The following is a 19,130-nucleotide window of genomic DNA, read 5'->3' as shown; positions in this document are numbered from 1 at the left end:
ATGGGTCAGGAAAGTCTAAACTCAGGATAGCTTGAAGGGGGGGGGGGGGTCTTAAATGATCAGAAGAGGAAATGCCCCAAACCAAAGAGAAAGGAACAAGACATAATAAACCTTGAGTTTGTTTGTTTTTGACTGATATAAATGATATTATTTTGTAAAGTATGAGGTTTTAATTGTATTTTATATTGAGACACCCTTACTTATTTACAAAGAATTAAAATATATATATATATTTTTTTTTTTACTTCTATTCTGTCTGCGTTAAGTCTTTCAAACCCGGTGAGCAAGACGGTGGAGGGCGCTCTCAATAGTGCCATCTTTAAATTCACTTCAACTATAAAATAAAAGGGAATGCCTCTTATTGCTAAATCATAATCCCAATTCATTGTAACTCGTCAAACACAAAATTATTATAATATTATTGTCTGCTGAGTCATCAAACAAGTTTCAAAACACAGCATAAAACCATTTCAAATGTAAGCCCTTTGATATAATAATATATAGCTCATGTCTACCAAACAAGGTACTCACGTATCTACCAAACAAGGTACTCAAGGCGCTGAGTATATACAAACTTTCAGAAAGGTATGTTATTGCAGTGATGAATTCTGAGACCCAATTATTTAGCACCTTATAAAGGTTTTTTACAAGGTGCTACGGCAGATACAGCAGCCACTGCCAGGAACACGGGGCGAACCTCTTCTCTTCGATAAGTGCACTGGGTTCTTTTACATGCGTTGCACAACACATGGGACCAACGGCTTTACGTCCCATCCGAAGGACGAAGCAGTGGTTAAGTGTCTTGCTTAAGGACACAAGTGTCACGGCTGGGGACAAGTAGTCCTGTCATGTTCTGTTTGGCAATACAACTTGCTTGAGTATGCATCTACACAACTGTATTTCCAAATAAACACAATAATTTTAGTAGTTGCTAACAGCCGGGTCCAGTTTCATGGAGCTGCTTAACACAGAAAGAAGCTTAGCACAACAACGCTTGCCAGAACAAGGTTGCCAACCAAACTATCATATCACATGCACAATTTGTAACTGACATCATGCTTCTGCTTAGAAGACAATCGTTAAGCATTATTTTCCGCTTAAAGGCAGTGGACACTATTGGTAATTACTCAAAATAATGTTTAACATAAAACCTTACTTGGTAACGAGTAATGGGGAGAGGTCGATGTTTTCATGCTAAAAATTATTTTGAGTAATTACCAATAGTGTCCACTGCCCTATAAACAATGCCAGCGTAATTTATGCACAGTATCAAACTGTAAACATCTGATCCAGTGATTCATTTCTGAGGTCACCATTCAGAGATTTACCGACAACGCTCAGAGGAAAGAAAGCACGTGTCCATATAAAATGAATTTTATTTCAATATTAAACACACCTCACTGCAACTCGCATTCAAGTAGAACAAAATTGCAATTACTGAACCGAAAAAAAAAATAGCTTAGATAAAGTTGGTCTTTTGATCAGTCATTTAGATTACAAGTGTTACATTTTGTGTGTGTTTTTCCCCCTTAATAGCATCAACCATTGATCAAGTATCAACTCACAGGGTGGTCCCAGACTCGTGAGTTAACCAATGAAAGAGGTTTTAATAGGTCACGTGTACCACCCCTTCCCTCACACCCAACCAATCAGAGCGCGATCGGTGAGTACTATCAACTTGTAGGTATTACGCCGATATGAATTAACAGCTCAATCTCTAGTGCATGATTGATGTATTGTTAAATTGCGCCCGCCCAACTACGCATGCAGCATCACTGCCAGTGCACCACCGTTGGAATAGGGCCTAGTTAAACAGATAAACAAGGCTGGTTTGGACACACAACCAATTGGTGTACACTTGGACGGTAGTCAGATAAGTGATACCAAAAGCTTACGGAGTGTCACACAACCGCCCGCATCTTAATATTATTCCATATTTTGCATCGGGGTGTACAGTAAGTGCTGGAAGAGTAACCACACCATGCGTTGAGAAACCGGTGAGCTGTCAGTTTTAGTTTAAATAGGTGAGCAGAAAACCAAGTTGTGATTTTACGTTTTATTTTGCTGGTGTGAAACGGTGACTTTCTAGCGAGTCCGGTTTATCTTCGGATGAACGTATCACCAAGCATGGCAGATTCCATGCTATCCCTTCAAAACCTGATGGAGGCTACAAGATCCAGTGCATTCATCATGAGCAATCCACCGTTAGCAGCACTCCACAGTATGACGGAGAAAACACCGGCTTTCCCGTACCCAACTCAGCCTTGTTTCACGTCTACGGGAACCTACAAACCTATGGCTATGGCGTACCACCCGGTGAGCCTAGCGAACGCCACCCCGCACGGTATCTCGGACATTCTGAGCAGGCCAGAGAACTATAATGCTGCCGCGGCTGCGGGCTTTTTGACGGGTGTCTCCCGGTTCGGTTCGCCGTTTAGCACGGCAGCTAATATGTACTTAAGTCGGCTCGGTAAACCAGTGACAGACTTGCATGTACCGACAACCGGACCGGCGGCTTTATATTGGCCGGCAAATCTCTTACATTCCCCGGCAGCATGGAGGGATCCAAGACTACCGTGTCCGCCAGGTAAGTTAAAAACAACGAAATCATGAAATAAAAACCAAGCAAAATGCGCCAAATAATGTCAGTTTGTTGTATTTAAAATGGTGGAATTAAACACAGAAAGTTTGGGGTGTGGATTTGGGTCTTCGTCTTATTAGGAAAATATCTCATGAATGGAAATCCCTTGTCGAACAAAAGAACAAAAGAGAAACTTTGAGTAAACAATGCTGGAAAAAAACCAGACAACATTCACAAAGACATTGACAAAGAAACTATAATGGGATCAGTATATTAAATAATGTAAGTGAACTGTTTCATAATGAAATTAATCTTAAAATTTCTCTATTTAGAACTGTCACACATTACTAACCATGCGTTTTCCTCCTTTACAACACTCAGGAAGGTTTTATTTAAAACAATTCAAAGTAAACAACCGTTCAACTTTGTATGATTTTTATACGCTTAATAGTGACAGCCAACATTTTTTTATACTGTTCTGTTCTTTACAGTGTGTTTGCAAATAAATTGTTTGCGTATACAAATATTTAACAAAGGAAGCATGATTTGTATGCGCCACGTTCACAAGCGAACCTTTTTAGGTCTAATTTTTTTGTTTTTTTATTAGTGATTAAAATTTCCTAAGAGCCGGTTCTGTCGTAGTTTAAGACAGTTTAGAATCGGAGATGTTATAAGTTGTGCAATCTTTACTTTACTAAAAAAGAACACTTAATTGTTGATGTTATTTGTGAATGTTATACCCTACACCGATGTGTGATGGATACATATTGAATAATTTGTGCTTTCCCGAGACCTCTAAGAACAAACTACACATTCATGTATTCGGTGGGACTTGAACCGACCCGTCAATTTTTAGCAGATTTCTTATAACCACTATCACCCAGCTCTGCTCAGTGACAAGTTGTAATACTGTACCAATATCAAAACTACACTTCCAAAATAAGAACTACACTTCCAAATTAATATGACAGAGTTTGTGGTTTTAAATTACTTGGGTAGCTGTGTGCCTGTCACATCGTTAGCCAGACGGGGGGATGGGGGGGGGGGGGGGGGGGGGGGGGGGGGGCTAAACTGGAATCAAGACACTCTGTTTGATTTCTTAAATTTTCAGTTTGAACAAACCGTTTCCAACAATTTACTTGCCTGTTATACTTTTTGTATATAGGTAAAAATGTGATCTTTGATCGGGCAACCGCAGGTAGTGAAAATAACAAATGACAAACACTTCCAAACAAAGTGGACTTGTTAACCAGGTTCGGTGCAGGATGGGCAAAGCATTAACAACAGGGCCCAAATTTCATAAAGCCTGTAACCACAAACATTTGCTTAGCATGAAATTTCTTCCTTGATCAAAACAAGATTACCAACCAAATTTTAATTTGTTGCATATGTTGCATATATATTATATATATATATATATAAAATCACGTGGAAATTTGGTTGGTAATCCGGTTTTCATTAAGGAAGAAATTTCATGCTAAGCACATTTTTGTGGTTACAGGCTTTATGACATTGGGCCCAGGACCCAACTTCATCTGTGCGTATAGGGTGCCGTTTAAATGCATCGTTTCGCGGCTGAGCCATCAAACTGGGCCTGGTTGGCTTTAAAACATGTTTTTTGATATACATAAAAACTATTACTCAAAATTCAACAAAGGGTATTTACAAATATTCGATGGGAAATAAATGTAGTTTCCCAGTTATATGAAATTATATTGAACAGTTTTATAACTTGTTGATATCAGTCAACATTGGTTAACAATTCCCATTTGTTTAAACAAAATAGGCTTATAGTGTGAATACTGTCACAATGCTTTTTGTTCTCGAGAATTTTACTAATTTTCATTCTGCATTAAAAATGTTTCTCGTTTTCCTTTGCTCATCAGATTTTTAAAAACTTACTACGACTCAATAATGACGCCTGTTTCGTTGATCGTTATTAATTATGCCCTTATAGTTCGAATTCACCTCAATACTGTTCTTTGTTATTGTTATTATCTGTTAACATGAAAATAAATGTCTTGAAATGAAAGTAGGCCAAATATAACTTAGTAAACTTCCGGCTACAAACACGTGTAGACATTCTTTTTGAGGCCTTGGAAAGAGCAGTTTGGTCTCGATGTTTCGACCAGTAAACCCTGGTCGTCTTCAGGAGAATAGACCATTCTTAACTTTGTTAATTAAAGGCAGTGGACACTATTGGTAATTACTCAAAATAATTATTAGCATAAAACCTTACTTGGTAACGAGTAATGGGGAGAGGGTGATTGCATAAAACACTGTGAGAAACGACTCCCTCTGAAGTAACGTAGTTTTCGAGAGAGAAGTAATTTTCCACGAATTCGATTCCGAGACCTCAGAATTAGATTTTGAGGTCTCGAAATCAAGCATCTAAAAGCACACAACTTCGTGTGAAAAGGGTGTTTTTTCTTTCATTATTATCTCTCAACTTCGACGACCAATTGAGCTCAAATTTTCACAGGTTTTTTATTTTGTGCATGTTGAGATGCACCAAGTGAGAAGACTGGTCTTTGACAACTACTAATAGTGTCCAGTGTCTTTAATGTTAATTGAAAACTAATCCCGTAAGCATAGCACAGATCTTCTAAGGGGATACTTTGGTTTGGGAACCATCAATATTAATTTAGTCAAAAACTCAATTCTTCAGAGTTGTTGTTTTCAACAACGAAAAAAGAATCGGGCATTACTTTTTTTCAATGCAAATTCGAACCGAAAAGGTCCCTCCGGGTCACTCAACACAGAGTACAACAGAAAAACAAGTCGAAAAGACAAAGGAAAATAGTTTTTTGAAATTCGTTCGTCTAGAATTATAGACTAGAGTATAAGATGAAAAGAAGACGCATGCACAAAGAATTTCAATTGATAGAATTGCAGCATGTGGAGAAAGGGTGCCGGACCAGCACTAATGGCTTTTAGCGTGAGAACAAGCCAGAAGCCTAAGTTTTATAAGTCCAAGCCAAAGCCCAAATTACACCTCTAAAGGTGGCAGACAGACTTTAACACTTGTTAATTCCCACATACCAATTTACATAAATTTATAGAAATTCATATGAAAAGCATTGCGTCTTTAAAAAAAAAATGAGAGCAAATAAATAAAGCAATAATAACATTAATAGACAAATTAATGAAAAAATGGAGTATTTGACTATGACACCAAGATAAGTAAACTTATTGTTCTACGTTGTTGTAGTTTAAAACAGCTTTTGCCATATTTTACTTATTATGTTTTGACAGGAATCAAAACTCATTAAGGAAGTACAAAATGTTTGAATTAAAAATCGTGTTAATAATAATAATACAAGTGGCTTCTTATATAGCGCACATGTCCGTCACTCAATGACGCTCCTGGCGCTGTAACATACAGTATTTCCTGCAAGATGTGGGACTACGTTTGAATTATGAGATCTAATTCTTATAGCACCATGTAATGCTTTACAAGGTGCTGTAGCGCAATTAGCTGTTGAACTTACAGTTTTGCTAAGTTTCAATAACAAATCTTTGAGTTGTAGTGCCATTCGAAAATTTGTATGAATATTCAGTGATATCATAAATTGACTTCTCTATTTATGCTAAAATGTATGTTTATTATTCGTGTAATCATAATTGTCGACCATCTCTGCCAGGAAAACAAAAACAAAATAATTGTAAGAAAAATGCATTTTATTATTATTTTTTATTAGGAATTATTACGATTATAGAACTTTTTTAGATGCCCGCTTTTTTAAAGTACAAAGCAAAGTAAAAACTATGAATTACAAAATTTTAATTTAATAACAAGTTTGATTTCCCGGCAGTATTGTTTAATACGTCCCACAAGAATCAACAGCAATCCAAACTGTAATACACTTCAACGACTTAATTAGAATTCCAAATAAGAACTGCAATCTTCCCTCGTAAAAGTTATTTTTATAAACTTGTATTCCCCGTTAATCAAGACAAGGATAGACAAAAGTCAGTTGATTACCGTTTCAAGGGAAGCAAACCAGTCAATAAATCTCCAAATGAGAATAAAACCCAATAGGCACTCATTTGATTTCATTAGCGAGAGCGCCAATAAAAAACGCCAAGAATACAATCGCGGCTTGAGGAAGCGTCTATATGTCGTGTCTGCTTTTCCGCACTTAGCCAGGGATTTTGGATAATCAAATAGAGACATGTAATAATCTCAAAAACTTCCAATTAAGGAAAAGTGTCATAAATGTCAGAGTGTTAGATGATTTATGTCGAATTTACAACGGGTTAGGAGTGGAGTTTTCAACAGAACGTTTGTGTTTCGAGTCGTTTAGAAACGGCTTCGCTTAATGGACGGAAGTGATTATTGGAAATTCGCAGAATTTAATTTTTGTATTGATTGGAAATAACATTGGTGTCTTGGTACCTATTTGGAAATATGGAAGATATACAAAGTATAACAAACGATTTAATATTTGAGTACTTGTTGGCATTATTGATGACGACCCTACAACTAATATATTTATTTTAAATTCAAGGAAAATTGATTATTGATTCAAGTTACACGCGACTAATAGATTGTATAAACAAATTCTTTCTGGAAAAACTACGTTACTTCAGAGGAAGCCGTTTCGCACAATGTTTTATACTATCAATCTGTCCCCATTACTCGTTACCAAGTAAGGTTTATGCTAATAAATATTTTGAGTAAAAATCACCAATGGTGTCCACTGCTTTTAATACATTGATGTCTTTTTCGGATCGTGACTTTATTAGTTGTCCGTAATATTCATCTTCCTTTCTGACGCAAAAAGATCGTAATAAAGACAACAAACAAACAATCAGTAAAATAATGTGAGGGAAATTCCAAATATTAAGTCAGAATATTTGATGATGACAAATCGATGAAGTTCTTACCCATGAACATGTTGTTGTTGTTGATAACATACCACTAGGATTGTGGTATGCTGGTAAACAATCATATCGCTATATTTATCAAATATTTTACCACTATATTAGATAGCAGAACAAGTTTGTGGTGTGTAAGTAGCTGTTAATGCTTTTGTGACGCACACGGTGAATTCCGGATAAAAGATAATGGTTTCTGAGTAAATTCGTCGAAACTAAAGACATTTAAGGCACTATTGTTAATTACTCAAAATAAATGTTAGCATAAAACGTTTCTTGAGTACGAGTATCAGGGAGAGGTTGGTAGCATAAAACAAAGTGAGAAACGGCTCCCTCTAATGTAGTTTTTGAGAAAGAGGTAATTTCTCACTTAAAACACACAAAGTTGTGCTTTTTCTATCATTATTCTCTTGCAACTTCAATAACCAATTGAGTCAAAATTTTCACAGATTTGTTATTTATGCATATGTTGGGATAAAACCAAGTGATAAAACTGAGCTTTAACCAAACATGTCCAGTGCCTTCAATGAACAATTTATTACATAAAATAGTGATGACATTTCTTTGTGAAACTGCTAGGGAGTTTCATGAGTTCCCATTTCCCGATGGAGTTAGGTAGTCTTCCCCCAAGGACGTAAAATGGTCCAATGGAAAGCGTTTAAATCAAGCTCTAAAGCCAATCCATATATCAATTATTTCTCGCATCTAAATGAGAGGGATGTGTGTACCACTTGTTCCCTATGGAGTCAATTCTCGAAGACGCAATGATCGAAACGTCGATTGGTTTGGGTGATCGTAAAATACCGATGGAAACAATGGATCGATTCTCAGTTATGGCAGTTTTTGTTTATGTTTATATATTTTGTTTATCACTCAACTCCAATGATTTAAAAGAAATACATGACAGTTAATAAACTTCCCAAGTTAGTAGAGCGCCGGCACTTTAATCCGGAGGTCGTGGGTTCAAGTCTCTTTGTTTAATTTGTCTTTGATCAACCACAAATATTTTAAAATGTGCACTATCTAGTCAGTTTCCCGTGTGGTTAATTACTTGGTAAAATAAACTTCATGGAAATTCGATTTGCCAAGTCAACCAATTGCATGTCAACAACACAATGGTAGAACAATAGACAATAATCAAACAACGATAATTAAACAATAGACAATAATTAAGTTTACTTTTTGTTTGTGCAATCCTTCAGGCGTGCCTTGATCCTGACTTCGGAATGTATTGTGTTATCTACGGTTCTTTTTGTGTCTCTTGCCTTTTGTATTGCATATATATTTTTGTAATTTGTTTTTATCTGTGAAATAAATAAATAAAACGAATGAAGAAAAACAAACAGTATTATTTATATTGTCTGTCCTGTTCTGGCCCATACAGTTCAGTCGGCCTCACAGAGCTGTAGCCCCGTCGACAAAGACGGCAAGAAGAAACACACCAGGCCCACCTTCTCGGGCCAACAAATCTTTGCTTTAGAGAAGACATTCGAGCAGACCAAATACCTTGCCGGACCTGAGAGAGCTAGATTAGCTTATGCACTCGGCATGACAGAAAGCCAAGTCAAGGTAAGATTCTTATTGATGTTCAAAGTCAGTTAATATTATTCCTTTGTTCAAAAATAGTATCCCTTTTCTCTGTCCATTTTTCAATAACCAAAACCAACAATCAATTTTCTTATTGATGCCAAAGTCAATGATTATTACTTATTTTGTTCAAAATAGTATCCTTTTTTTCTTTGCTCTGTAAAATATATTGTACTCTTCATGAGTAAAATTAATGAGTAGGATTTGAAACTTTCCAGTGGAAGTATAACTATGCCATCGGTTCTTTTTAGAACCAACACTACTCAAAAAGAGATGTGTACATTGTGTTACAGCATACCTCTCTTTGAAACAAGGAAAACGGCTTTTAAAATACAGTTACGTCTCCTGTCCGGAAAGTATCAGACGGTTCAAGTACTGACCATCAGAACAAACATTAAAAGTTCACAGATTTACAAATAACTTACAGGGTTTACAGAAGGTAATGGTGAAAGACTTCCCTTGAAATATTATTCCATGAAATACTTTAGTTTTTGAGAAAACATTAAAACAATTATCAATGCTCGATATCGAGAATAACGGATTTAACATGAAACGGCGAAACGTGCAGATACAAGGGTGGATTTCCCCCGTCATTTTCTCCCTACTCCGATGGCCGACTGAGCCTAAATTTTCACAGGTTTGTTATTTTATACATAAGTTGTGATACACTGTTTACCGATGTGGTGCGATTGCTTTAAAACGGCTGACTGTTTGCTTTCTGAGAAAATATGCGAGTATGTAAGAATGGAAGCTAGCGTGTATTTGATCAGACCCAATTGAGGAGAATACCTTCTCAGGAAAGAAGGATTCATTGTCCTGAAGGTGCAGTCTTTTCTTCGATTTCCTTCCAGAGAGACTTCACAATAGTATTGGGCAACACCCCCAAAATTATTCGCCGAAATCCGTCGTCTCAATTTGCTTCCACAGTATAAAAAAAAACCAAACAAATAAAACAAAACAAACTGACTAAAAACTGAAAATTTAATTCCAATGAGGATGGATCCCTGCAGCAAACTGAGTAAACACTTATCTATCCCGTCTGTATAATAAAGTGTTTCATCGTAACCCGAAGAAGCTGAGATCTCAAATAATTTCACAACTCTACAATGGGTCACTAAACGACTTGAGGAGATAATGTCCGAAGTGTGTACCGTGTAATTTGCGGTGTAGCCCCGGGGCCCAGCGTGTCAGTTTCCGGTATAATTGCAAATCGGTTTACCGTAAGGGACAAGTTTGATTGCCTGAATCAAAATGCCATCATATTTACTCAGATATTAATACAATGGTGTTGGAAAGCTGAAATTACTGACACATTTTTAAAGGAATTCCGATTGATGGTTTTGATGATGGTTAGGCCTATACAGTTTATTTTTAATTTAATTTAGTTTCAATTTTCTGTAGGCTTACATAAGCAAATGCATAAAACAACAGCACCAATATCAACAGCAGCATCATCACCAGTAACCACATCAACACGATACAACAACATAGACAATGACAGCAATGAAAAAAACAAAAACAAAAAAAGAAGAATACAAACCAACAATCATACTGTTTAAGCTTAAATTTGTTATGCTTAGCTACTTTTTGTGCTTAATGAGCTCTGTGAAAAGGGCCCCAAGACCAGCGCAATATGTGGTGAACTTAACACAGACTTAATGCCCTGAACAGTTTCCTTGCAATTGACCGAGTTGAGCGTAATACTCAATTCCCATCCTCATTCGTCAAGCCATTAGTATATCACACGTGTTACTAAACCACACACCTCATCAAAATACAACCCTAACCCAAAGTGCAGACCGACCAGCTTGCGGTAAACAAGGCACGGGTGAAATTGAGCGATTAGCCCCGTCGATGATTGGGCTGTGCACGGCGGCCGCGGCGCCCACACCTGCGATCAAGTCCGTGGGCTCCCTTGGTTTCATCACACCGCCGTGTGTCAAGTAGAAACTCTGGCCGATAGATACGCCTTATTTCCCCGTGGGCGATCCATCGCGGAATAAGAAACGTTCCTGTTGTTTGTCGGCAACGTTTGAAGTTGGACCATGAGGAAAGACCAAAACAAAAAAAAGTATGAGAGTCACAGAGAGTGTATTAATTCCAATGGATTGGGATATATGGAAGTTCTATCATAATCTCGTTTAAGTAGCAAGGTGTTCTAGTACCCTCAGGTGATTTCAACTGATACCTTTAATGTGAATTCCTTCCTTGGTAGAAACAGGAATTTTTCTTTGCCACATTCCTCAAGAAGTCAAAAGGTTATGTAGTGAAGAAGTTCTTTAAGTATTGATAAATAGATATACCTTGAGAATATCTTCAAAACATTAGAGACATAAATGTCATTATCAGTTCAAAACCTTCCCTTTTATTTCTTCTAGTATTTTGTTTATTCCAAAATGTCGTCATCGTTTGTTTGGGAACCCAAAAACAAACACGTGACAAACGCCACCAACGACGAAAATCTAATTGGATATCTGGGCGCAGCTCAGCAGCAAATGCCAAAGAAAACTCGACTAAAATGTCGTTATGAGGTATTGCGAGTAAATAAAATGATGAGGGATTACTGGTTTGGCCAGCCTGAAGGCAATGGGGGCTTAGGCATAATTTGCTTGGATCAGTCTTTATTACTTCAGTGTGTTTAGAATGATAGAAATGCCACCGCAATAACATCCCAGCTGAGGTTTGAGGCGACTCTCGGGTCTGGATACATACACAATGGTCTGGTTCCTGTATTACATCTTCAAAGGGGATCAGTAGCAAGACATCATTGACTGATGTACTGCGCCCAGGTGTATGGAACAACTCCCCCACCCCCCCCCCCCCTATTTCCTTCCTACCACAAGTTCACGCACAACACTCTTGAAGCGAAGTCTCACACAGCCGCAGCGCAAAGTTAAGCCAGGTCAACACGGGTCGCCTATTGGCTCTTACGGATGTGTCGTCATCACCGCGCGCTGCTTGTGAGCAAGTGGCGCTAAGTGACGACAGAAGACCCAATGAGGCCGACACTTTGTGCAATAACAGAGACGACGGAGTCTCCATCACTATATGTCCCGTAGGGATACCATCGACAGTACAGGGTACCAATGGAAAGCTACTGTGTCGGCTTTACACGATGGGGTTTTCCACAAATCGTTTAAATGAATGAAAGGTCTGTTCTTGCTCTTGCAAAACTGCTGTTTTGAACTTTGGAAGTCACACTTGTGTTTTCTTGATGTTCAGTTGATGATGATGACAACATTTCCCTAAATATTCTAATTCTTCGCAAAAAACAACAACTTCAAACATATGGCACTACAAACCAATTAACCGTTGCATAAAAATAATTTAGATGTCAAACTTTCTCAGCGGTGGATAATAATATTACGTTGGTTAATGTATTTTACTTGCGGTAGTGTCATGAAGGTTTGGTCGTGTCTCCAAACTTGCATTCAACTAATCGCAAGAACGTCTTGGGACCAAACACTGACTATGTGAGCGCCAGATCTTGTCCACAAGTATCTAATATGCGCATGACTGATTCCCAAGATAGTTGAGGTTGAATCTTGCCTGTTTTATTTTTTCTAAACTGTATTATTTTATTTTTGTTCAACCTATAAATGTCTCGAATTTGTTTCGAGTGAGGCTGAGCCTTCCAAAGCAAATGGGGTATCCCGTGGATTCGAAAAATCTTAATCAAACTCTTGTTATAGAATAGTCTCAATCAAAATTCATTCTTCCTTCACCAATAACCAATATTCCCTTCAAGGGTTTGTCAATCTTTAACCCAAGGATGATTACTAAGCGATTGAAGCAAATTGCCCTTATCCATTCCCAAGAAAGAACCCTTCATTCAGAGTTAAAACAAAAAATATCTTCGGGACCCCCAACAAATCATCGTAGGTGGTCATCATGCCTGAAAGCCCCTCTATCAAATTGAAATTATCCGGACAGGTGTAGAGTATGGTGTCAGGGGCCGCGGGGCGAGCGGCACCGTCCCACAAAGGGGGAGCGATGAGCTTGGCAACGGCGTCATTTACACCTTGGTGGTGCACGGTGATGTAAACGCGGTCAACAAGCCGTGGTGAATGCAGCGCTACTGATGTGATGGGATTCCGGTGCACTGAAGGAACACACTTTGTTAAGTGGTTGCACTTTCTGCGTGCTTTACTCATTAGCGCTTTTAGTCATGTAGTGGTTGATTTGGCTGGACTAATGTGAGCAATGTGCAGGGATATTATGAGGTCGAGGTTGTATCCCATGGCGGACAGGCGGCTGCATTGAGGCAATGTACATGTTGCCGTTGTATAACAACAACCAAATAAACATTGATGAAGCAAACAACATGAACTGAAACGCCTCTTTGTGGTAACCGAAAAACTCACTTGTTCTCCCTTTTGTTTCTTGTGATGACAAACATGTCCCGGATAAGATTGTCAGACAATTAAAAGGCATAAGAACAAAGAACAGACACAGAACTGAGAACACACGGAACCGAGACCAGACACAAAACTAGACACACACACAGAAAAAAGGAAAGACACAGAACCGAGCGGAGTCGAGAACAGACACAGAACTAGACACACACAGAACCAAAGACAGACACAGAACTGAGACCAGACACACAAAACAGAACAAAGGATAGACACGAAACCGAGTACAGACACAGAACCGAGACCAGACACAGAACTAGACACACACAGAACCAAAGACAGACACAGAACTGAGACCAGACACACAAAACAGAACCCGGGATAGACACGGAACCGAGAACAGACACTAATCTGAGTACAGACACAGAACCGAGAACAGACACAGAACCGAGAACAGACACAGAACTGAGAACAGACACCGAACCGAGTACAAACACAGAACCGAGTACAGACAAGTTTCCGGTTGTAGGCGACAGAGAACCGATTAATTCATTTGTTGGTCATAAATCAATACAAATGTAAAATTGTTGCTCAATTAATAGTGTACTAATCAGCCTTCATATTTAATTTAAATTTGTATTTTTTTTGTGAATGTTGTAATTCAGCCTTTTTGCTGCCAGGACAGTTTTGTTTAGCTATCTATCAAACACGGACTGCATATGGCACTTGTTTTGGTGATTATGTGATTTGTGTTTCGTTTAAAAGCAAAAACACTTAATGCAGACAATTCACATTTTACTTCCAAAAAGTGGACGTATTGGCAATGGGCTCTTTGTGGTGGTCATTTCAAAAGTGGACTTTTCAGTGGGTCTAAAATAGTTAAGTTTAATTGCCATCACAAAGTAGGAAAAGGGAGTGATGTTTTGGGTTTTCACGAGACTCTTTGCTAATAAATTGCTGTATATTGAATGACATCAGTCAGCGTAAACTATCAAACAAACTCCAAGGAAAATACGTGATAATGACGTAATTGATCTATTTAATTGGTGTTTGTTGAACACTCGTTTACACGACTGGTACGAACTGTCCACTTCATGACCAACACAAAACACAATCCGAGAGAAGAAAAAAACATTTTCGACTAGTGTGCATACATTGTTAAGAGTCATTTATCACTTTCTTACACACACACAAGCGTTCAGAAAGTATACAAATTTATTGTGACTAATGTGGAGACTCCTATAAAAGATCAGTCTACCAAATATGCACGATGTTTGCGAAGTCGAAAAAAGGCGAGAGAATTTTACTCCGATCGTCTGCGTAGACACGTGCACCAGGGCAATTATACTTAAACGGTCAGCAATAGTTATTTAGGCGTGGATCATTACACCAGTGGGGGAGGGTGTTGGCTCGGTATCGAGACATCCATGATGACAATTCGGTCTCTTCAACGTATTTCATTAATAAATCTATTTTCAAAACAATCTATTTTTTCCTCTCGTAAATGCAATGTCATATTATTTGTACTGGATACAACAAGACGTGTATAAATATCCAGTGACTAAAACCTCAAGGCCTCGTTTCGTGTAATATAATATCGAAGGATTGATTTACAGAGTGTGTACGGGAATAACTTATGAAATAATTCAACACTTTAGGAGTTTGCCGTTTTTCCCGCTTAAAGCCATTGGACCCTTTTGGTACAGGAAAAAAGAAGTCACAGATTTACAAATAACTTACAGGGTTTACAGAAGGTAGTGGTGAAAGACTTCTCTTGAAATATTATTCCATGAAATGCTTTATTTTTTGAGAAAAACAGTGAAACACTATCATGGATTTATTTTAAAGACATGTCATGACACGGCGAAACGCGCGGATACAAGGGTGGGTTTTGCCGGTTATTTTCTCCCGACTCCGATGACCGACTGAGCCTAAGTTTTCACAGATATAGAAGTTGTGATACACAAAGTGTGGGCCTTGGACAATACTGTTTACCGAAAGGGTCCAATGGCTTTAAACTAAGTTATAATTTATTCACTCGATCTATATCTGTAAAATCGAAAGGAGAAAAAAACCGACAAAATCGGCACACAACTCAAAACTTGTCTGTCATTGTACAAATGTTTTTCAACTTAGATATGTAGAGACACGTTAAGGAAACCGGTCCTCTATAATTAATAACGGATTGAGCATTTGCCATTATTAATACTAAATAATTGTTTGCCATTTTACTAATAGTAATACTAAATAATTGTTGATATTTTTTTTCTACTGTCTACGCCGTGTCTCTACGGAGATATTCAGATTAGAAAAGTGTAGGTTCATTTTGAAGTTGAAAAATTACTCATGCTTTGTCTATCCTGATTAGCTAAGTCGGCGATGCTTAGAAACATATTTCTGACATTCGTCGTGATAAATGATTTATATCATTGTTTCAGGTGTATTATCAATTGTGTTTATTATTATCAAGCACTTTAACCGCTCCATGGTGAACCAAACAATGCGACATCAAAGTCATAAAACCGAATAAATGATTCAGAAAACAAGACACGAGATTCTGTTAATCTGGACAGCAATCTAGCAAGCTCCGAGAAAACACTCTTAAGTTACCTGCCATCGCAGCAGGTTGCCGGAAGTTACTAACGATTCTACGGCATCGTCAATGATGTCAGACACGCTGCTCGTACCATTCTCGTACTTCACCAACCGGTCGTTAAGCATCTGTTCTCATACCCGGTTAGCTTTATAGCCGCACAAAACCCCCGTCCTCTCCCATCACACAACCCACGCAGTGAGCTCTGTTTGAATAGACAACGCCTGTACAACTAACGGGGGTAAATCAAGTACCACCGGGTCACTTTGAAACAACCCGGCCCGGTGATTTGGACCATTATACGGCAACGCTTTGACTAGCAGTAGCTAACGTGGGTCCAGCTACCCGGACTTAAGTTCAGTGCAGAAAGAAACATCCATTACGCTATTCATTTGTCACGTTTAAAAATCCTAATCTGGCTTTGTATGTCAGCTACAAATTACTTGGCCATCATGGATAAATTGGAAGGGGTTTTACTCGGTTTTAATTGGTTGTACATGTAGTTGTAATCTATAGATGAGACAGACGGTATTACGAGGCAGCAGGCTTGAACTTGGCCGTCGGTAAATGACTGTAAATTACACTTAATCTTTTTGGCACTTGGTTTCTCAGACGATTTTGTGGGCGTGGTTGGTCGTTGGCGGCGCTTTATTGATACAGCTTTTTGCTTTGATCATCACGTTGGTCATTAGGTTCTCTTGTAATGAGTTCGGTTTTTCCAATGAATACATTAAAGACATTAAAGTGTGGACACAACTGAAATTGGTGTCGTATCAGCTTTGGTGGAGAATGCAATATCTGTACTAAAAAAGGAAATTCCCTCAACCAATTATCTCAATCATTGATACTTTAATTCCAACAAATCTGCGAGTGGAAAGGAATACCGATTAAGTAAAACGGTGAACGACTATCTTTAGTTCTGAACCAGTATAAATAATTGATTTATTTATTTCAAGGTCTTTATGCAGGATACAATAATCCGCACGTCAGCTGTTTTACATCATGATCCCGTGTCTAAAAGATGAGAATAATGAAACAAATTACTTAAAAATGTATTATAAAAGTTTGTGACGTATCACTCTCTTTACTTTTCTGGACTATAACAATTAAAAACCTGCATTTATATTTTATTTCCAGGTATGGTTTCAGAATCGACGAACGAAATGGCGCAAGAAACACGCAGCAGAAATGGCAAGCGCTAAGAGAAAACATGACTCGGAGACCGAGCATCTCGCTGCTGAGGGATCCGATCTAGATGACGGCGTGCAAGGTCACCACGGACGCGGTATCAGCAGGGTCACGGTAGACCACACCACCGGGCCAGGAGACGTCAAAAGAAGGCGGGAAGAGTTGGGGTTTGCTGCTACATTGGACTCTTCGAATAGCACATCAAGTTTATAGCTCAATCGCTCTAACTAAAGATGAAGTCTTAAACACCCGAGGGAACAAACCGTGCTGTGGATTGCTATGGCTTGGACGAACTACACGTTCTGGAGTATTTACTTCTACCAGTACATAAGTCGTAGATCATGACGTTAGTCCATGGAACTCTTCATCTGGCAAAATAGTCAGGATTCTGTATGTTGTTTCATAAGCTGGTAACCAATCAAAAGCATGGACTCTGCCACCAGAATGATACCAGTTCAATCATATACATGAGTTTAGGAACTATACTGGCAATTCGAGTCATGTGACCGGTCATGTGACCGGAGAACTGAAGAAGGGTGTACAGCAAAAAGTGATGTAACTATTTTGTTCATGAGCGTTTGTTTTGGTTTACATGAAGTCGTGGCTAACAGGGTGGTTTAGGGGCTACAAAGGACCGTCCAAGAGGACGGTCCAAAAAGACGGTCCAAAAGGACGGTCCAAAAGGACGGTCCAAAAGGACGGTCCAAAAAGACGGTCCAAACAGACGGTCCAAAAAGACGGTCCAAACCGACGGTCCAAACCGACGGTCTAAAAGGACGGTCACACTGGGGTTGGTCTAGGGGCCGCAACGGGCCCTTTAAATCCAAGAGTCACATATAGCGGTTGCAGGGGAGTCATAATGGGGTTAGAATGGTTGCTCAGGGGCTGCACAACAAGACGTGCAAGAGTCACACTGGGGTCGGTTGGTCTAGGGCCGCAACGGGTCCGACAAGAGTCGCACATTTGGGGCAGCAATTGGATTCACACATGGGTTAGCATTGTGGGCTGCAAATTAGATGTTAATGCAAGAGTCGTTATTTTAGGCTGCAAAAGAGTCACACAGGGGTTTTGCGAAAAGAGGGATTAATCTGCCAACAGGAGAAACAGTAATCGTAAATAACAGTTACACAAATTATAGAATGCTCACTAGTTTAGTTTAGTACTGATTTTTTTTATACTATGAAGTGGCCCTGCCAATAATTAGGCCTGTGTTGTTTTAACAATCTGAAATAAGTTTATTTAACACAAGGTGTTAACTGTTGTCTGGCTTGTATCACTGTCATAGACCTGCTTATCGCATAAACTGTGCTTAGCAGTAATCCAGCTAAGACACGTGTAATGTACATGACTGGTCCACGTTTTGCTAACCATTATGCTAAGCAAAAACAGCTTCTCTTTATCTTTAAGCAGACATTTGCATAGACCATAACCCAATTTCATAGAGCAGCGTAAGCAAAAGCTATTGCTTAAACAATTTCTTCTGGTCGCCATTTAGCAGGAAACCAGTCAAAAGTTGTGCATTTGAAATGATATTTTGGCGGGTAATATATTTCAGGTAAGTTGTTTTATGCTGATCTACTTTGTGTGCTTAAGCAGCTCTATGCAATCGGGCCCATATCTCCACAGCGAAAACAAATAGAGCATCAATATATGGCATCGTGACTGGTAACCTGTTTTCGCTAACCAATATTTTCCTGAGCTGAGCAAGAGTTCGTGCTTTCTAAATTTATAATTAATAAACCTTGACAAGAGCTATGACCATGGCTTTGTCTGAATTAGGCGCTGTGGCTGCGGATTGGTGAACAAGCGTAGAAGCATGGGAGGTCCTTAGCAACACCCTTAGCAACGGCCATATCCGTAGCCGTAGAGCAGCATCTGCTAATTTTGATACGGCCTGAAAATGTTACAAATGAAGATTGGTTAAGTTGTTGAAAGAATGTATATACTA

At 38.7% G+C, this 19,130-nt stretch overlaps 1 protein-coding gene across 1 annotated transcript; it reads left to right on the top strand.

Moving 5' to 3' along the window:
• The first annotated feature begins 1,796 nt into the window (after positions 1-1,796).
• LOC117294350 (homeobox protein Nkx-6.2-like) lies at positions 1,797-18,825 on the top strand. Its single transcript, XM_033776718.1, has 3 exons — positions 1,797-2,587; positions 8,847-9,031; positions 17,132-18,825. Exons 1-3 carry the CDS (start codon positions 2,110-2,112, stop codon positions 17,393-17,395), a joined length of 927 nt encoding a protein of 308 aa, XP_033632609.1. The 5' UTR covers positions 1,797-2,109; the 3' UTR covers positions 17,396-18,825.
• The last annotated feature ends 305 nt before the right edge of the window (positions 18,826-19,130 follow it).

The sequence above is a fragment of the Asterias rubens genome, chromosome 9 (genome assembly GCF_902459465.1).
Source record: "Asterias rubens chromosome 9, eAstRub1.3, whole genome shotgun sequence".
Taxonomy (NCBI): domain Eukaryota; kingdom Metazoa; phylum Echinodermata; class Asteroidea; order Forcipulatida; family Asteriidae; genus Asterias; species Asterias rubens.
This window is presented reverse-complemented; position numbering and strand designations above follow the sequence as displayed.